Source organism: Melozone crissalis, unplaced genomic scaffold (genome assembly GCF_028551555.1).
Source record: "Melozone crissalis strain CALT ecotype California unplaced genomic scaffold, PUWL_Pcris_2 ptg000045l_1, whole genome shotgun sequence".
NCBI classification, from domain to species: domain Eukaryota; kingdom Metazoa; phylum Chordata; class Aves; order Passeriformes; family Passerellidae; genus Melozone; species Melozone crissalis.
In genome coordinates, this window is record NW_026535823.1 from 23360753 (window position 1) to 23381719 (window position 20967).

The following is a 20967-nucleotide window of genomic DNA, read 5'->3' on the forward strand; positions in this document are numbered from 1 at the left end:
ACCCTGTGCCCAGGCACTCATATCATCCTCCACCAGCCACTTTGCACATGCCAAGTCTGTGTTTGAGCCTGCAGAGAGAGGCTGATGACCAGTGCTGAGGCTCTTACTGAGCAGACTCAGTTATAACATGTGTTCGTCAAGATGGGTCCTGTTAGTAGCAGATTTGTACATTTGTTGCTCATTATTCCATCCTCTGTCCTATTTATTGGTTATACTATGAGTTGTGGGTCATATTCCCACGTGGCTTTGAGGTATAACTTGGTGTCACGTCACAGACACTTTACTTTCCCATGAACAATAAAAGCTGGAGCAAAGCAAAAGAAGCAAAACCTTGCAGAAGATACAGAAATGCCTGTTTCAGGTAATCCTGCTCTCTTTCCTGCCTGTTTATCAAGGCTAATAAATAAATTATGTTCATTTCAAAAGAGCATGGAAGAGATTTTTGCTATGGCCCCTTTGTTGGAGAACCCCCCTCCCTTCCCACTCTGCCAGACATCAGTCTCTGTGAGATTGGTGGCCCCTTGCAGCCCTCTGTTCCTGCACATTTTTATTATGTCATACTCAAAGACAAATATTCTCAGCAGAAGCCCCTCCATGTGCTGAGTCCAGCTACTCTCTAATGTGCTTTAAGTTTGTGAGCATATTTTATGGAGGGTTGCAGCCCTTAATGCAAATGTGTAATGGGAGTTGTACATCTGCACTGCAGGGAGAAAACACCTCTAGGGCCTGATTTTCATTTATGCTTGTGCTGGCTGAGTTACGCTGCACTGGCAGTGTAAAGGGACCTCAGAGTGGGTGCCAAGGCTGTGTAAAGCCTCTGTGTATTCTTAATAAAGCCACAATATGAACGAGAATTCAGTCTGCCTGGCTTGCCAAGGGAAAAAGCCCAGGAAGCAGAGCAGAAGACTCTCACGGTGGTGATTTTAAGGGCTGCAAAATTTAGCTTTCCATATGCAGAGGTGTGCTGGAATTATGGCTGTCCCTTGTGTTGTGATCTAATCATGATTATACACTGTATTAGTAACATGCTAGAACGTGAGTTATTGGCGTTTGGGTTTTCAGAATTCCTGTGGCTCTGTTTTCTCAGACTTTGTGCTTATGTACCAATGGGGAAACTTAGGGAAGGAGATTAATGAGTAGGAGTGCTATGGAAATAGGGGCTTGCACAGCACTAGGGCTGCTTGAATTGCTCTCCATGCTGAGAGGGGGCTGCAGTGAAGGCAGTAGGGGGCTCCTGGATGTGGGGAGGAGGCATCTCCTGCCTCCCCTGAGCCAAGCCTGCTTCTGGAGTTTGGTACATGGAGACTGATCAGACAGAGGTAGTGGCAGCCAATGGATTTGGTCAGTAGGGGCTACTCCTCTTACAGTATGTTCTGTCAGATGGAGCTTTGAGTAAAAACAAAGCCATTTCAGTTACATTTAGATAAAACTCTGAATACCCAGTGGAGAAATCAACAGCAAATTGCAAGTGAAACATCGTACTGCAAAGATGGCATTTCAGGCTAGAAGGGAGCCCACAGAATATTTGTGACTGAACAGCAAGTGTAGTGTAAGCAAAAGCCTAAAATGCTTGTCCAGGGAAGCCTCATGTCCCTCCCCCTGAGCTCAGGTAAGCATGCCTCCCAAAAGACAGTTCAATTCATTAAAAGGGTAAAGCCAACAATCAGCAGCTGTGATTTTATAAGTAAGCCATGTATGAATCCAGCTGCATGTTCAGCAGGCAGGCAGAGCTGGGATGTAGGACAGACTGCAAAGCTCACCAGCCCAGCACTGAACTGTCCTGCTGCCATCATCATCTGGGGCAGCAAAACATTTACCAGGGTGGTTTTTGTTTTCCCTCTGAAAAAGAACTGACAGACTGTCACAGGGGCCAGAGAGGAGACCCAAAATGTAGGTTTGGTTCCAGGAAACAAAGTCTGAGGAGTCTGCAGAAAGGGGAACAGATGGGATTTGTGTGTAAAGGAGACTCTGCTGCCCAATTTGTAGCCCTCAGCTCTGTCCCAACCTCAGGCCGGTCTGCTGGGGCCATCCTCCACTACAACTGTGCAGCAGATATGAGAGGGAAACCCATGAGACACTTCTGACCACCCAGGTTTGCTTGGAAAGGAAAAGAGGGAGGAGTGCCTGGAAAGAACAGGCTTTGCCTGTAGCCAAGGTGTCATTGTGGTAGGGGGCATTTCTAGCAGGGCAGGCAGGTGTCAGGGCCCTGGAGCTGAGGTGGATGCTCAGCCTGGCCCCGGCAGAGGCAGAGGGTGTCAGCAGGCGGGAAGGATGGGGCTTCACTTCCTCGGGCTCCGCTTTCCAGGGCTCCTCTTCCCGAGGCTTGACTCCCCCAGCCAGGGCAGGCCCTGGGGGCTCCACGGCAGGGCCAGGCCAAAGCAAGAACCACAGTAGAGCCCATTGGCTACCTGCCTTTGGGTCTTATTACCCCTGGATTCTGATTGGCCAAGAGCCCTTGGTCCACAGTCTCTCATTGGGCAGAGGAAGTTGGAGAGTGACATGCTCGTGTCTGATTGGTCAGTGCCTTCGGGTTATATTTAGGGTTAAGGTTCTGATTGGCCAGTGACGTTGGGCTTGAAGGGTGCTCACTCACTATTGGACAAGGAAATCAGGAAAGCCGTTTACCAGTTGCTCCCAGGCTCTGATTGGTCAGCTGCCCTGGAGCAGCAACCTGCCTTTGGGGTATGATTAATCATGGCCCCTTGGGTTCCAGAGGGTCCTGATTCCTGATTGACCGGGAACTCCAGGGTCTCAGTAACCCCTGATTTCTGATTGGCCAGGCGCCCTAGGATCCCAGTAATCTCCTATTTCTGATTGGTCAGGTACACAGGGTCCCCCCCTTCCGCGTAACCCCTGAATTTTGATTGGCCAGATCCTCCGGGTTCCATCCGCTCCGGGGCTCTGATTGGCCGGGCTCGCCGGGCGCTGCCGCCCCCTGTCGGTTGTCATGGGAACTGCCTGCTGAACTCTCACCCGCGCGCCGCGGGTCACATGACCGGGGCCAACATGGCGGCGGCCGCCGGGGGCTGATCGGCGGCGCCCGCCGGGCCGCGCCGCATCCACCCGCATCCCGGGCCCGCCGCCCGCCCGCGGCGCCCGCGGCTATGCAGAGCGGCAAGAGGGGGCCCGGCGGCGGGGGCCGGGAAGAGGTGGGTGCTGCGGTGGGGGGGAGGCCCGCGGACCGAGCGTTGTCCCGGGGATGCGCGGGGAGTGGAGGGACCGGGCCGGGCCTTGTGTACGGGCGAGGGGCGAGTTGTTTGCATCCGCGTCCTGACGCTCTTGTCTCCCCTCTGCAGACCTTCCTGCGGGTGCGAGCGAACCGGCAGACCCGGCTGAACGGTGAGTGCGGCCCCCATCGCGCCTGCCCCTCCGGAGAAGTTTCCAGAGTTGGGCCGAGTTGTGTGGCACCCCCGTGTCCCCCGCACCGCAGGCCCGGAGCCGCCTCCAGCCCCGCCGGGAGGGCGCGGGGGCATCCGGGTGAAGCTCTCCACGCTCAGCCCCGGCTGCACCCGCCGGGATCCCCCCGCCGGTGTAAAACAGGCCCCAAAGCCGTGTTGGCCGTGCGGGGCCCGGCTGCTGAGCTTTCACAGCTCGCATGGCTGAATCTTGCAGTAAACTTTTAGGAAGCCTGAGCGTCATCTGACGTCATGGTTTGTTTTGTTTGGGTTTTTTTTTCCTCTCACACCCACAGATGCTGGTGTGGTACTTTTATTCTTGTATCTGTGGATGCTCCTAACAAGTAAATAACTGTTTCTAGTCGACAGTGGCCTGATATTAAAAAAACAAATCACACATCGTTTCAGAGGAAGGAAGCCCATCTCTCTGCTTTGAAGTTGGAAAGAAAAGCTGAAAGCAGTCTTTTTTTATTAGAGCTGAAGAAGTTGAAACTTTTCTCAAAGTTCAGAGGTCAGAACTTATTGTGTACACAGTAACAATGTTCTGTCACCTGGTTTTGTGCTGCTTGTAGCTACTTTAGTATATAATATTTAGTCAGAATTTTGTTATTTAGGTTAATAAGAGGCTCGTTTATCTCGAGCTTCCTGATGTGATAGTTCACTATAACACCTCTGATGAGCATTTGGAGTTTATTTAGAAGATCTGCTTGAACAAAATAGCAAAAAGGTTTAGAATGTGTTGATAGAAAACATTTTGCTTGAATTTGAAGCCCTCCATGTTTATGTAGTCTTAAGCAAATAGAAGCTACTGATCCAGAACTTTGATAAGTTAGACATAGGTGAATTCAGAGCTAGTCTTAGGATTTTTAAATATCAACCCAGAGGGCCAAAAAACAGCAAACTCCAGAAAGTCTGTTAAGCCATAGAACAAAGAAAGGAGTTACCTTGCACCAGTGACGGGTGACTGCTGGCAGGTGCTCACTCTGCACTCCAGGATGAGTGCAGGAAGTGCTGGCAGGCAGACACAGAGTTCACATGGCCCAGATACACGAGGTGCTGCTCTGTGGGGACTTGTTTTGTGTGACCAAGGTCTCTGGACTCAAGGATGTCAAACTGTTCCTTTATCATAGTTGGATAGCTAGGGCTAAGCTCTCTCCCTCCACCTTTTTTCAGGCCAGCAATTAAGGTGCAGTCACCTTATTTTAAAGATTTTTTTTTTAAGTCTGAGCCAAATTCTTGGTGTTGTGGAGTCCTTCAGAGTGAGACAAAGTTCTCAGTGAGAGCATGCTCTGCTGAACTGCCTCAGTATTGCTTTGTGCTTTTGTCTCTGTCCCAAAATGGGGCTGCAGCACAGTCTGGGTAGACTGTGGTCTCCTTTTGGGAGCTCTTCTGGATGTTTTTGTAAACCTGTGCTCATCTGAAAGGAGGCAGGTAGTTTTGTACAGCATTTGCATTGTTTCTGTTGGACGTTTTACTCTTCTTTATGTACCTTTTGTGGTACAGCCATATGCTAAATGAAAGAATATATGTGCTGCCCTAATAGTGCTGGGGTTTCCTGTCTGTTCTGTTTTTCACCCTGAGATGAAGAGGGTTCAGATGTCAGGGAGCTGGATGCAGAAATTCAGGTGAAGTGCTTTGGGTCCCAGAGAAGGTCAGATTAGATCAGGACTGATTCCTTCTGACCTTAGGTTTTTGTGACTGATCACTGCTGTTCCCAGAACATACCTGTAGTGATGTCTCGTCCAGGCTTCACCCAGCCGCATGGTTGGGTGGGTTCTGCTGCTCTTTTCTCTGCATGTGTCTTTACATTTGTACTTCTGAACACTGGCTGCTTTCTAGTTTCTTCCTCCACATTTGTTTGTACTGAAATAATTGCAGTATTTGTAAGCTATGCCACCTTATTGTTGAGCAATTTGAGCAGTAATGCTTTAGATGGAGAACACTGGAGTGCTTTAGAGAAAAAAAAACTCTTATTTATCTATATCTCATGTTTTAATGAGCTTCTAATCAATCATGCAACTTTAGTTTCCTAATCCTGATTATTTTACATGAACAGAAGTTGTGTAGGACTTGTTCAAGGACAGCTGACTCTTTGTTTCATATTCTCATTGACACACTCAGAAACTTAAGATATAGCAAATGCAGTCTGTCAAATAAAAATCTATTTCATTTGTTTTATGATGTTTTATGTGTACTTTTCAATATTGTTGTAACCAGTTTATCTTGGTGTTTCTGTCATGCATTTATGAGCTGAGTTCCAGAAGCACTTCTGGAAACTCCTCCCATAAAAAGGACTCACAGTGTTTGCTCTTCTTTCACATTGTCCTTGACTCTAATCTTGGCTGCCCAGGCTGTTTGTGACTCAGTCTTGTTTGGACCTTGATGTTTTCCATCCTGTTGTGTTCATTTGGGAATGTGCAAAAAGAGCTAAGGGAAGAGAAGGTAGAGAGGGAAATCTCTTCTGTGAGCTTCTGTTGACCTGGTCACAACATGATCAGGTCCTGATAGCAACATGGTTCACATGTACCTGACTGGCCAGAATTTTAATTCTGTAAATCAAGCCTGTGACTTAAATTGAGCTGTAAGGAAGGCAAATGCATTTTCAAGCTCAGGAGCAGGAGATTAATGTTTTGTCTGTTAGGCTCTTGGTTGAGTGTTTGTATCACAACTTCCCTGTCAGCCTCAGTGAGTTAATCCTGCACCTCTCACCTGTGCTAAACTCACTTTCCAGAGGTTGTGTCCTTGTGAACCCAGGCATATGAGGTGCTGGTTCCTGATGAACCTGTGTGACAAAGGAAGCTTTTCTTTCATTTGCCTTATTTCCAGTGTTGCCAAACTGGAAACTTTAAGCCACCCTGTAAATTGATGCTTGTGGAGTTTAGTGGTGCAGAGCAGGTTAGGTAGTCATTCAAAATTGGAGGCACAAAGTTTAGCTTAGTGTATCAGAACATGGGTTCAGCAGGTTAAGTAGGTGCCAACCTCTGAGAATAGTGTCACATTGAAGGTTGCTGAAAATCATCTGTGTGGAACTTTGACCATGCAGATCTGAAAGCTGCGCTGAAATCCTTTTGTGAATCTGGCCCTTAGTGTTCTTTTTCAGGCAGATGAGCAGCAAATTGTACTTAAGGTCTGAAACGGATTCCTTCTTGACCATCTGTTTTCTTGCTTTTGCTTCTTCTTGAGATGGCTTTTTGTGCTCTGCCACTACCTTGCATCAGGTGCTGTGGACGAGTTTGATCATTCACAAAAGCTTTCTGTGATAGATCTAACAAAAGTAGGTATAGCCACTCCTCAGGACTCCTGCAGATTTGCAGAGAACAGGTGCTAGCTCTTGTTTAGGGTTGTTTCCAAAGTTCTCAGGTGAGTTGTGAAGTAGGTCCTTACAAAGCTCCATTTGCACCTCCCTGAGAAGGTGAATCCAGTTTTGGTGGTTACCCCCAGCCTGTCTCTCCAAGCAGACGGTGCAGTTTATTGAACCACCAGCACCATGTCCTGTGCTTTTGTAGCTGATGGGTGGGGGAGGAATGAAGCTGGATGATTTTCACTGGAAAGGAGACAAAAATGCTTCCACTTAATTTGATTGGCCTGCCATTGCAGGAGCTGCTAATGATGTCTGCATTGGACTCAGGGGACCACTCAAACTGGTGGAGGGAACCATAAGAGATATTGCTAGTAACTTAATCATGGCCTTTGATGCTGCAGGAGAGGTTGGTGCAATGTCCACTGCTAGATGCTGTGTAAGAGCACTTCTGAGGTAATTAGTGCTGTGTCCTGAAGGTGAATTTTTGCTTGGGGAGGGGAGTACCAGTGAAAAGTAAAATCCATTAGCTTTTCTCACAGGAAGTTTGGCTGGACTAGAGAGTAACATGATCTTTAGGCATTAATGAGGTTCAGCCTTGATGAGGAGAGCCCATTGTTAGAATACATCCTCAGTCTCTTCTGCCAGTAAGGCAGCAGTGGTGGCTTGGCTCCTTGTCTGTGTGCCTTGGGAAGGAGGGAGCAGTGTTCCCTCAGCAGCAGAGGCTCTGTCGAGTGCAGTGGGGCTCCTTCTCTAGAGCAAACAGCCTCTCACCTTGCACAGCCCCATATTAGAGAATTACATATCAGTGAAGGGAAGAGCAATTCCATAGCCAGCACAGCTCCTAGGTTAAGTCAGAGACCAGAGCTGAGACCCCCCCTGCCCTTGCAGAGGATCCAGGTTCTTGCTCACCTCTACGTGCCACTTTCTCATTCATCTGCTGTGGCGACTTAAACTCCCTGGGTGCCTGATGGTTTCGTGTAATCTGAGGGAGAACATGCACTTGCAGCAGGAGCCATGTGTAGGGTAATGTACATCTTTAAAAGTGAGGCCTCAGAGGTGCTGGAAGCCCTCTGATAGCCTAATAATAATTATTAATGCTAATAAAAACTAGTGAACTTCTCGCCTCCTGGCAGAAGGTTGGAATAATAACTATAGAATCTTTGTTCAGTCAGAGGTAAGAATGGGTCAGTCTTATGCAAAAATCTCCTTCCCTGAGTTCTGTCCTCTTTGTACATCCAGTCCTCAACTGGCTGCATTTTTATCTTCCGGAATTATGGGAGGAAGGGAATGACTTTTTCTTGTTTCCCCTCTCTCCATGCTCCTGCCACAGGAGCGAGGGAGAGAGGGATTAGTGAGCTAATTAGAAATGATCGCATCTATCAACACTAATTAGCAATCCTGCGGTCTCACTTGCGTGTTCTTTTGAGCTGCTCCCCTTCGGGACAGCGGCACAATCAGCCCCTGCCTTTGGGGCTGCTTCGTCCCCGCCGCGCTGATTGGAAGTGATGGCCGGGCTGGGCTGCGTGTGCCGGCCAGGGACAGCGCCGCTCGGATCTGCTTGCCAGGCTGCTCCCTCCCCGGCCCTCCTGTCACCAGGGGCACCCTTGGCCTCCGTGGGCACAGCGCTGCTGCCGCTGCTAATGACCAGAGAATGAAAATGGCAGGGGGATTTGTTTTCAACACCTCTTTCCTCCGGTGGCTTTTTCACTTGTGGCACTGCAACTCAAAGGGATGCTGCTCTGCAGAGCTAAATGAGCCAAGATAGGGGCTGGCTGCTGGGTCTGGTGTGGAGCTGGGGCAGAGTGAGGTTCTTTCCCAGCTCTGCACTAAAATTTCAGCAGTAGATCAGGTGCTTGTTGTGGTAGAATTGTCCCAAGAATTTATCTGTAGAAGATCCAAAATAAGTTGTCTTCCTTTTGTCACTGCTGCAGTGCATGGATTGGAGGATGGCAGTAAAAAAACCCTAAAAATACTAATAAATTCACCAGGCAGACTGCTCTAACTGAATTGTTTGGCCATGGGGAGTCCTACCAGAATAATTAATAATGCTCCTTCCCTGCATTTCCCTGTTAAAAACATGATGAGGTGAGAGAAATTTGTGTCTGTGATCAGGATAGAGGAGGCTTTGTTTCTGTGTTTATCTCCAGATGGGTGTTTGCTGAGAAATGCTCAAGTCATGTCTGATTCCAGCCTCCTTCCATATTTTTTTCTGGCTCTACAGAGCTAGTGAGGCAAGGAAAGAGCATCCTAAACTTAAATGAAAGAGCCATGCTGAAGGATATAGGTATGCACTAAACCAGAACTTCAGAAATCTCTTGGGTACTAAAGTCCAAGCCAGAAAGAGTGTGGCATAACTCTGCCTAAATGAGAGGGTTGTGGAACTGTCAGCGTGGTGTACCCAGCACAAGAGAGGGTTGTGGAGCTTCAGCAAATAAAATTTAGAGAAACAATGAAAGCTGTGTTTATTGAGAGTCTGTGTTGTTCAAAGTGCCAGATATTAAAAACATTTTTGTTTTGGTCTCAAGGTGCTGTCTCTTACTCTAGGAATATCACATTTGCAGAATCCTTTCCAGCGTGTGAGGAGAGGAGATGTATTTTCAGGGAGTTTTCACACATATGCATTTCAATGAGGAAAAACGATGCCCGCTGGCTAATTTGAAGCTTTCTTAGTTCTGGAGCATTAGAGAGTATAGGTGATGATGAGGACTCCGAAACTGTGAGAAAGTATATCCTAACCCAGAGAGTCCTGAGTCCAGGGAAGCCAACAAGAAAGTCTTGAGGGAGGCCTTTCTGGTCTGTGCTGATGTGTTCAGCTGAAACTTTATAATTCACTTGATGTGTGTGCTCTAAACTAATGCACTTGAGAACACAATCAACAGAAACTTGCCTGTGCACTGGTCCTTCCCATCCTGGATTGCAGAAGCTTTCTGTGATCGCTGGCTGCAGGGAGCTGTTGATCCCACAGTGTTCAGGCATGAAGGCTCTCAGAGCACGCTGCAGTGCTCACAGTGTCAGTAACGATTTCTGGCTAATGCAGCTTTTTGGTGGTGTCATCTCTCATTATCACACGGGCTTTCCTTGGGCTTTTTCTTGTCTCTCATTCAGAATTTTGACCTTCCTTATTAATTAAACAGTGACTTTCCTGCAGCCAGTGATTGAGTTATTCAGTAATACCTGCCTAAAGCTATCATAATAAAAGACAGAAGTTCTTTTTAATGCAAATGATTTGGTTCCAGATGTTTTGATCACATTAAACGATGGCTCAAATTAACCAGCTATTGGATTAAGCAACAGGCTACCTTGGCTGCTTTTTCTAATCATCGTGATTCCTAACATGTTTGTTTCCCAGAGCATGCTCTCAAGAAGGCAGTGTAGCTCCTAGTTTTCATGAAATAAAAACAGTAGAGAGACAGAAGCTATCTAGCATAGGTCCTGTGTTTTTCGTAGCAAATCTCTTTCCTTTCCATAAAAATTGCCTGCTACCAAGATGGTGCTCTGACTTGTTTGTGGTGGTATGAGAAGGAGTTTTTCAGGGTGTACAGGAAATTTTGTGGTTCTGGAAGTGACTGTTAAATACCTTGTCCGAGGCTATCAGGTGCTACATCATCCTTCCGCATTCTAAGCAAGTTCTTGTAGAAGGAATAGACATGTTAATGGAAAGACCTCAGACTTATAAGGCAAAATTCAAAACAGGGTTCAGTGGCTCAATCACTCAACTTCGAAAACAATTTCAGGTTTCCAAGGCAAAGATTTTAACCATTCTAATAACTTACCATGGGATGTGTAGCAGATATTCTTCTAGTTGTTAAATTGTGAATAGCTGCCTCTGTGAAATCAGAGTGCTCAGCTACAGGTTACAGATTTCCTTTGGAAAGTGCCAAGTAACAGTCTCTGTTCTGTTCTTAGAGGTCAGAATTGTGAGTTACAGTGGGATTTTCTGCTGTGAAATCTTAGCATTTTTGCCATGGGTCTATTATTTGGAGCTGAGCCAAGACTGGACCTGCAAACTTGACATGTCTTCCTTTTTTGTTTCTTTTCTTTCCCTGGTTTCTCCATGCAGCTCGGATTGGAAAAATGAAACGGAGGAAGCAAGACGAAGGGCAGGTATGTCCCCTCTGCAGCCGGCCCCTGTCAGGATCCGAGGAGGAGATGAGTAGGCATGTGGAACAATGCCTTGCAAAGGTAGAGGCGCAACAGGATCACCAGCTGCCATTCCCTTCTCCCTACTCCCAGCTCTGTCTGTAGTTGTCCTAATGTGGGGCAAAAACTAACATTGCTGAGCTTGCAGGCAGTGCTGCTAACTGTCTCCCTAAGATCTGTAGTCACTTCTTTGTCTGGGAAGATGGATTCTTCTGGATTTTTCTGTTCTGTTGCATTAGCAACTTTTTACTTCATGCACTGTTCTGTTATGGAAGTCTAATTTGTAGATTTTAAAGGTGGAGCTATTGAAATTTATGAACGTTTTGTAGGACTTCAGGCATCCTGTGTAGCACAGGAAGAACAGTTCGTTCTGATCTGTGCCTTTGACAGCATTACAATTGTTTGTTGGGTTCTTTTGTAGCAGACTGGGATTTTTAAAGGTTGCATGATCCTCTTACTCCAGGGAAGTTGCATTTAAGCAGAACCACTCTCTTGCTGTTCATCCCAAAGACAGCAGGGAAGGAGAAACAAGCCCCAGGGGAGGGAGAGAGTTTTGTCATAGGGCTTTTTGCTCATGTTTCTCAGGAAAAACCTTCAATGGAGGACTTGTTGCCTCGAGAGGTGCATAGTATAAAGAGAGGTGTATTTTGATCAGTATGCCCTGAAACTATGTTACAGGAGAACACTTCTGCTAGGGGTCAAAGGAATGTTCCTCCATGACTGAGGAATTATGCTTGCAAGGCAAGGGAATGCATGTTGAAGTGAACACCAGCATTGTTTCAGGGACCAGACCTTATATTTCCTTGAGTAAAAATTATGAAACTTGCAACTTGTTTAATCTTAGATTGTCAAATTCTTCCAGTACCTATTTACTTCTAGTTTAGGTTAGCAGGAACAGGAATGGGAATAGAGGCTGCTGTATGCTCTATACTTAGCTGTCCTGCGAGCAGCCCAGCTTTTCTTCCCCATCCCACCACGAGTTATGAACCCGAAAGAGCCATTTTGTGCATCTCAACACTCTGCCCCTGCTCTACCCCATGCAGAGAGAAGGTTCGTGCATGACTGAGGATGACTCTGTGGACATCGAGAACGAGAACGGCAACCGCTTTGAGGAGTACGAGTGGTGCGGGCAGAAGAGGATACGGGCCACTACTCTCCTGGAGGGAGGATTCCGAGGTGTGCAGTGTTCCAGGGGCACTTATAAACCATCCTGCTGTGGAATTTCATCATTACCTATCTTTAAAGGGAGGGACGCAGGGATTTCCCTCCCACAAAAGGCAGAATCATCAACCTTTTTGCCAGAATGTGAAGTGATTTCAGTTTTTTGTCCCTCTTGAACGATGGGAGTCAAAATTTGTGCAAATCTTTAACGAAGCGTGGGGATATTTCTTTCTCAAGGAATGTGGCTGAGGAGGGAATGGGTAGATCATGTGGGGAAAATAACATTTTATATCTCACACGTAGTAAGAAATACATGGAAATATGTGAAGAGAGGGAAATAGAAATGAAATTGTAAAAATTCCCAGCCTGGAGTGACGAAAGCTGGTGTATCAGCCTCTGGTGATGTATTGGAGGTGACAGCTAAGTCGCTTTAGCACCTGCATAAAATATTAAAGGGCCAGTTGTGCATTTATCACTCCATCCCTTTTAAGGTTGATAAATGAGAATCCAGGAACCTGCTCTGCACCTCCAGCACTGCAAGCCCTTAGGGCTCTCAGACAAACACATTTTATTTTTCCTCCTTCTTTTGCTCCTTCCCTAGTGATGGGGAAATCAGTTACCAAGGAGAGAGTGAGTTATGGCAAAATTTGACCTCTTGTGAGCTTTATTGGTGAATGTAATTTTAGCTAGAAACCTGGCCCCTTTCTTACATTCAGCCCTTTGGCCTCAAAGAGGAGGATTTACTAAACTGTTCATTGGCATGAACCTCAGGCGCTCATGAGAGTTTCTCACAAGCAATCCACGTAGCGCATGCTTAATGAGAGGAGGAATGCTGGCTCCCTTCGTTCAATAAAGAGGATGGGATGTGATCTCTTCCTATATCAGCTTGGATTTTAATTTAAAATATCTCAAGGGGAAAGGCTACTGCATAAGGGAGTTGGACTTAAAAGCAAGCCGTGTGCTCTGCTAAAACCAGGCGCTCCTGATCTGCTCTTGCTTTCCTCTGAAATTAAATTGTAGCTGGGTTGTAGCAGAGCAGATGATAAGGAGCAGCTTCTTCGGGCATTAAAGGACCCCCAGTGAAGCTCATGCTATTACATGCTGTGTCAGTAGCCCAGCTTTTTTTGTGACTGCATGGAGAGTTGTGTCTGTGCATGATTCCACGTAGAGGCCTGATGAGACCATGCAGGATCTTAAACTGTGTTCATGTAGCATAGACACTACACTCTGTAGCAGGGAGGCATGGGATGTCTGTGTGCCTCTGTTGTTGTCATCACTGCTAGTCCTGGTTAGAAAAAGCTGTTAAGTTCATTTCTTCCCCTTTTTTTGTGCTTGAGTGGTTTCTTCCTTCATCCCCATCAAACACTTGCATTTGAGGAGAGCACGCTCTTCCACTTCTTTGGTGTGGACATGGTGCTGTCTTCATCTGGCAAATGTTCCCAGTTGCTTTTGAGTTAATTCACTGAAGTGTGATCTGAATCTTCCACATTACCTTGGTCATATGGATACTTTCTTTCAAATGAGGCTTCAGGTGAACAATATCTGTGTAATTGCTATAGTTAGGCTGGGTAAATGTTTTTCCTAACAACTTTCTACCTAGTATTTTGGGATAGTCAGACAATATGTACAGGGTACCTACCTACTCTGTGCAAGAAGTTGTAAAATTTGGAAAGCCAGAGTAAAGCTGGAGTGATCTCCTACAGCTGGCTGATTGCATTTATTTTTAATTAAGTTACACTTTTTCATGCTCTCTTTTGTGGCTCTCCTATTGTTGTCTCTGACTGCTGCATTCATGGGTCTCCATCACTCAGGACTGCTATGTGCACTCTCAGGTAACCTTAAGGTGACTGTCTTTCTTCTTTTGCTGCCAGTGTTGGCTCTTGCCAGACAGAATTCTTAATTTACAGCCCTGAAGCACAGCACAACGTTTTGTAGATGCTTTCTAATGCTTAAAACTGCTTTGTCTGGAGTTGGCAAGGCCCTCGTTAACCCCTGTCACCTGAGGCTTTGCATTTGGCTCTGTTCCCTTTGCTGAGAAGTAGCAGTGATGTGGAAATCAAATGTCTTTTATAATGCCAGACAGCCTTTACCAGGCTACAGGGATGTCACCAATGTCTAAAGAGATGACATGGGGAAATACATAAAACCGGAGGGGAAAATAGATGGCCATGTGTCTCATTAATTTCAGTTTTAATGGTGTGTTGCTTTGAGGAGATGTCACAGCTGGGTGAAGGGGGAGCAGGACACTGTGGCCACTGTGTGTTGCATGTAAGTCCATTGGGCAGCATTACAGCAGTGTCTCAACACAGATCCTGACTTTTTTATCATTTTTGTTTAGGGGACAAGGTTCATACCACTCTCCACATGAGGAAAATTCTTTGCCAATTATATAGGAAATGCTGACAGATTCTCAGTTAGAGTAAGGTTGAGAGACTTTAGGGTTTTTCTTCCTAAAAACAGAAGCATCAGGGAAATGAGCAGCCCTGTTTGGGTTTTCTGGAAGATGGTCTAAAACATAGAAGCAATCACAAGCTGAAACTCTCACTTGTAGAGTTCCTAGGATGACACTTTCCTGCTTCCAAAGCACTTGCAGGAAAAACTTGCTCTTCTGACCTGAGAAGCTGTCTTAGATGCTGGAAATTATTTGTCTTCTCTGTTTATTACAGCTGCCAGCCCCCAGTCAGGTCTAGTGTGGCAGAGCCATAGCACACCTACTTGGCTGCCACAGCTTGGCATACTTGAGGCAGCAGGTAGAAAGAACAGACTGTGGCAGCAAGTAGGAATATGACCTGAGAATTGCAGGGATCAGTGTGTTGTCTCTGAAGCTGTTGAGTTTGCAGAAGGATTTCAGTCAGGAAATATTTAGTACTTCCAGCTGGCTTCTTAAAATTTGCCATCATTCGATTTGCTTTCCAAAACTGGAAAGATGTAAGGTGTAAATTAAGATTATTGGCAATTATATAGGATTTGGAGCCACTTCGTTTCAGCAGAGGTCCTGGTTGAAGCAGGGGTTTGTGGGAGAGTTTGTGGTTCTCTTTGGGGGTAGGTGCAGAATAATACCAGCATGAAATACCAAGCTCTGTTTAAATCAAGTGTGTACTTCAAAGTGTAAAACTGTACTGATAAAATAATCAGATATTCCCCTGCCTCAGTACAGTGTCACAAGACTAAAATTTCTCTGGAAATACCTGAACATTCAGTAACTATCTCTCCCCATGTCTCTGAATCATCTCTCTCTGAAGCTCTTTGTTGCACGGGATTATTTCATGCCACCTTTAATGAGTTTCTGTGTTTTGGATGCCAACAAGGCTTCGCAAGTGAAAGCGTCAAGTGGTTTCGTCTCTGATGTGGGGTTTGTTGGGGTTTTTTTAATGCTCAACATATTTGTAGCAATTCTTCTATTCCAGTCCAGAATGGATGCACATTACCCTCAGTGTTTACACTGTAAGGTTATCCCTTTAAAGAATTCCTGAGGGAAGTTCAAAAGGTTTTTTTTTTCTTTGAAATATTCAGTGTCTCTTTTTGTGTGTATGTTTCTTACTTGAAAGAAGGGAAGGGAGGGGGGGGAAGTGGAAAAAAAGTGCTTTATCTGAAAAGAATCACATCAGCTTCACACTGATAGAAGCTGCTGTCATCTCTTAAACGGCTTAGCACAGTCAAAAGGCAAGAGGACTTAAAACAGTGTCTTACACAGGGATCGATGGGTGGAACACATAACTCGTAACTGCAAAAAAAAAAGCAGCTCGGGGGGAGAGATAACGGTAATGATTGCATTGAGGGAAGCTTGAGGGAGGCTTGTTCTTTGTAACACAGCTTCAAAGGTGTCTGGACTGGTGCCTAAGCAAACTGTCCTGTGAAGTTGCTGCCTCTGTAGGTCTAGGGAAGGCAGGGGGTGGGGGATGCTTGCACCCTTCTGTTTCTTAACAGATGGGACAAAGATTAGCAAATGCCAGGTTAGCGGTTCCCTTCTGCTGCCTCAGATTTGAGGAGAGGATTTTGTCACTTGGTCCCTTTCCGTCCATTCTGGGAGGCAGCTTGCCCAGAGTGGGGATGGAGCAGAGCAGGGCTGGGTGGCTGGGGAGCTGGGTGTTGGGCGGGATGTCAGTTTATCGATCGCACCTCAGTCAGGAGAGCTGCGGGCGCAGTGCTCTGAGCACGAGCGGCAGCGTGCTTAATGTGATTGAAAGGCAGTTAAAATGGCGGTGACCTTTTCAGGGGGAATTAGATTGCCTGCCAAGAGTGGTTAGAGGGAGTGATAACGCCAGCTTGAGGAAGCTGTCCAGTCTGCTTCAAAGGGAGAGAGACAGGGAAAGCAAGCTGGCAGCAAGTACCATTTAAAGCACGAACCGTGCGGTCTGATAGAACAGAGATTGCTGTCCTCTTTAGATATGAAAGAATTGAAGAATTGTAGCTAAGTTCTCTCTACCCGCCCCGTCCTTCTCTTCTCCCTTCCAGCTCCCCCACCAAAAAGCCTTCCTCTAGGTGCAGTAGCAAGCGAGTCACCACTGCTCTTCTCAGTTTCTTTTGCTTCGGCAGATCAGTTGCATCAAAAATAACACAAAAGAGAGAAAGACTTTAAAAATGTTAAAATGGCAAGCAGGGCATTTTCAGGGAAGGATACTTTCTAAGAAAGATCAACATGACAAGGATCTGTCTGATAGATTGTGATACTCTTGAAGAAGGAGAAACACACAGAGATTACTTAACTCTGAAGTTTGTCTTTATTTTTCTGGTATTTCTTTTTATTTCTCCATGCAACCCTTCTCCCAAGCTAGCAAAGGGCTTGGCACTATTTGCTAATGTCTTACCAAGGGAAAAGAACAGCACAACTAAGTGTATGCATAGAGGGACTTGGTAAAGCCTTTATAAGCTGTAACAAACTACAGTTATCCTTGGGGGTCCATTTGCATTGGATCCCATGTCGTGTACAATTAGGGCAGCTGCCTGGAAAGTAGGACTGTATTAAAATGCTTAAAAGTTTCTAGCAAATGGCTGAAGTCCTCCCACTGCCAGCTTTCTATCAACACAGAATCAGTATATGCTTCAGTTTGAGCAGCAAATGTTGTAGGGCAGCCTTTGTCCAGTGTGGGTTAGTTGTCCCAGAAAGAGCATTGGGGCAGTATCTGTATTCTCCTCCAGCTTGTTCTTCTTCTAAATCCATGGAGCATTAGAATCATTCTTTAATGTGTGAGGTCCTGGCCTCACAATCTAAATAGATATTTTTTAGTTCTCCTACCTCAACAACAGGTTTTTGTGATTACAGTGACTTCTTGGATCTGGTAACTGCCTGGCAGGAAGCTCCAAATAGAGAGGGGAAAACTCACTTGTACTTCTCTGTGCAATTTCATGAAAATGAAACTCTACAACAAAACTCTTAAAATCTGTATTTGACAAGTATGTGGAAACTGAAGCATGGAGAAGCATCTTGTCTAGTGTTAAAAAGATAGTAGCAGTGGTGACAAACCTTTAAAGTCTTGCTCTGGAATCTCACCTAGTAGCCAGCTGTGCCCTCTTTTTCAGAAAAAATATAGTGAGACATACAGGGAAGCTTCAAGAGGCAAGGAGACTTCCTTTTTTTTGCATGTCAGGAAATTCAGGGTGCATTTAAGGTTATACTGGTAAGAGGGTATAAACTGATCCATTCAAATGCTGCAAAAGCATTTGAGCTGAGCAGTAAATGTGTGTCTTCTCTTAAGAGGCTGTGTGGGAAATGGGAGATGTCACTGGCATATTTAGGCCTTTTGGAAGAGTGGTCTAGTAACTAGAATCATCATTGCTGCTGCTGTGTAATGAGCCAGAATACATTCCTTTTACCCTGGTAAGCTAAAGCAAACTTCAACTTGGGTGCAAGGGCAGTCTGTGTTAAGAGTACAAGGAATCTATGCTGAAATTCTTAATCTTCCTCCCATTTAGCAAGAGCTCAACTCTGCATTTCTCTGCCATGTTTCCAGTGTCAGCATCTCTCTCTAAAGTGAATGTGTCTGTACACCTGAGCATCTTTCTAAGCCTCTCAGCCCTTGAATTTTAGCATTCCTATGTTCAGGTTGCTACCTTCTGCTGGGCACTTCTACCTTCTGTAAGCTTCCAAGTGGGCAAGATGTATAAATTCCATGTTTCTGAAGTGCTTAGTCTGTGCCTTATGCCCCTTACAGAGGGCTGCTGAGCCCCAGAGCACTTGTGTCCTTTACCTCAGCCCTTGTGTAAAAGTGGTAATCCTGGTAATCCCTCCATTGCAGCAGCACAGTAATTTGGATCAGTCTGATGGAGTAGTCCAAGCACTTCTTCACATTTGCACCTCTCTCCTTTGAGAGCAAGTACTTGCCCATAAGGTAATGGTTGACCTAAAAATGCTAACAAAGTCTGTGTGCATAGTGTTAGACACAGTAATCACATGGGCTGCACCTGATTCTTTCTCTGTAGTTTGTGTCTGCATATAGAATTGGAAGGATTCTGTGGTTAATTAATATCTGTTAAGTATTGTCCTGTATATTAATATCATAAGTTGGCTCTAGTGAGCCAGAAAAACAGATTAGAATAGTATGTGATTTAAGAAGGAAAAAACCTCTCACCTTATGTACAAAAGCCAGCATGACCTTCCATGTAACTGATGTCTAGTGTCATGTGTGTTTGAAGTTCACATAATTCTTCAAGGAACACCATTTCCTTCATTTTGGAACACAAAGTAATCAATGGGACTTAGCAAAGTAAAAACAATTTTAACTGGAAAAAAAGAAATTAGTGAAGATAGCCATTAAAATTTCTCATTGCTGATAATACACTTTTGTTAAATTGAATGCATACAAAAATAAAATAATTTTTATGTTCCAACTGCTAGAATGCATTAACTGAAAGGAGCATAATCAAGTAAACCTTGCTGGTTAATTTATGTAACACTAACAGCCACTCTAACCAGGAAAAGATTTTCTGCAGGAAGAAGTGGAATTCTTTCCTTTTTCCAGTATTACATATTGTAGTTGGGGGATGAAAAGGGATGTCTGTCAGCCTCTTCCTAGAGGAAGGAAGGGGGGAAAAAAAGAAAACAGAAAATGCAGTTGTAACCCCATGAAAATTAGCAGGGGGAGTAAAGGAGCAGGCAGAGCACCTGAAACTACTCCTTTTTTGAAGCAGACTGAGTTTCAGTTAACAGTTCCTTTAAACTTCAGGTTTTGTAGATCTCAGACATTAGTTGCTCTGCAATCCAGTTTTCTACTGGTCTGTTTTGAAAATCCTAGGCTTTAAGATAGTAATCTGATAAATTTTTAATTTTTTTCCCTCAAGGATCTGCAGTTTTTGCTAGAGCTGCAACCTACTTCTTGGACACTCAGGTCAAGCTTGAGCTTTAAGCACACAGTAGTTGATTGACGTGATTTTAATAGCATTTTAGAATACAGTTGTTAAGTCAGGGGCAGTGAGGTGTTCCTGAAGGAAGGAGGGAGCACAGGTCTCAGTGGCTCTGAGCAGCTCCTGTCTCCGCGTGTCGTCTGCTGCGCGCGGCGGTGCAGCGCGTTATCGAGTGGGGCCCGGAAAGTGCCTAACTGCGTTTGACACACGCCAACTCCCTGCCTCCACACTGGATAATTGCATTGTCAACTGTTCAGCAAAGTGGCAGGTGACACTGCAGCCGGATTGATTGTCCTACTATGGAGGCTCCCAAGACTGTCAGACGCCCAATCGATAGAGTTTACACAAGACACTGTGACTGCATCTGTAACTAATTTCAGTTTGAACCTCGCAAGATGCGGCTGTCCCTGTTTCCTGGTCTCTCTTCTTTGCTTGCATCTTCTCCCTGGACAAGGAAGTTGTTTTTCCATGAAAGCCCGGTTTTATTTCTTGTTTTGGAGCTGAAGTGAAGAAATCAATGGTGTGTTTTGTGGTTTCAGAGTTGAGGGCATTACAGCACATGGCTAACTAGCAGCTCCAGTTTTGCAATCAATAGACTGATCAATTGATTAAATTAGCACTGATTTTTCTTTCTTCTTTCCAGCCTAGAAAAGAATTAGTTTGGGAGGAAAAGCACATGTGTTTGGCCTATGAAATTTATCCTTTGGTTTTTCCAGTCCTTGGTTGCCTTTCCCCCATGAATACAATCTCTGTGCTCATCATTATTTAAAGCAAACTGCATTGAGCCCCGCCACTGGCAGCAGCCTGCTGTAAGCCAGGGTGTCACATTCAGCTGTTCACCAGCCTTGCAGCTTCATGCTCGGCTGCCTTAGAAAAGTCATCCTCCGAGCTCTGCTGTGCTGCTTTATTATTGGCAAAGTTGCGACATTCCTGTGATCCCTGTCAGTGGTGCTTATTGATCCAGTGATGTGAATCTGCTTAGTGATTCAAGATTACTTTAATTCTCCCTCTTCCTTTTTTGTTTGTTTCCACCCTCTCCCCAGGGGAACAAAACCTTTCAGATCCACCTTTCCCTAACTGTGGAAAACGAGCTGTAGCTGCAGAGACCATGGCTGTTGCTGCTGCTTTTGTAGTTCAGCTCCAGGTTTTGAAGAGCAGCCTTTGAGATAGACATGAGGCTGTTCTCACCTTCCTGTATCACATCAGCATGAGGCTCTAGGAGGCAGCCATGAATTGTTAAACCAGACCAGACCTTTGGTCGGGTCCGAATGTGTTTTCCCCTCTGCAGCCATAGTCTGTACCTGATGAGTTACAGGAGGCACAAAAGACATCTCTGGAATATTCCTCAGTGCTGCAAAGGGTGGGGAAGCCTCTTGCTGAGCCTTGCAGCAGCTGGCTCTTACCCTGTACAGCAGTGCTTGCCTGCCCTTTGTTCAGCATGCTGCTGCAAAATTATGGTAATGGTCATAAAATTATATGGCCCCTTTCCTTAAAGGCAGCTGTTTCTGTGATCTGTTAGCAAAGATCCCTGTAAGCATCCACGCTGGTAAGCAGTCAGGGCTCTGACAGCCCATTTGTGCCCCTGTGGGAGCTAATAGACAGCATCAGATGGATGCATCTGCTGTTTCA

The 20967-nt window shown here is 45.5% G+C and overlaps 1 protein-coding gene across 4 annotated transcripts in view; it reads left to right on the top strand.

Moving 5' to 3' along the window:
* Window positions 1-20967, top strand: part of RNF220 (ring finger protein 220) — a 209605-nt gene that overhangs the window by 151383 nt on the left and 37255 nt on the right. For 2 of the 4 annotated variants that reach the window (XM_054286102.1, XM_054286103.1), the window contains 3 exons: window positions 3297-3339; window positions 10757-10878; window positions 11880-12012. In XM_054286102.1, the coding sequence (XP_054142077.1) occupies window positions 3297-3339; window positions 10757-10878; window positions 11880-12012 (298 nt within the window). Of the gene's footprint in view, window positions 1-3061; window positions 3150-3296; window positions 3340-10756; window positions 10879-11879; window positions 12013-20967 lie in introns of those variants that run through there. The other 2 variants (XM_054286105.1, XM_054286104.1) reach the window with 2 other exon arrangements.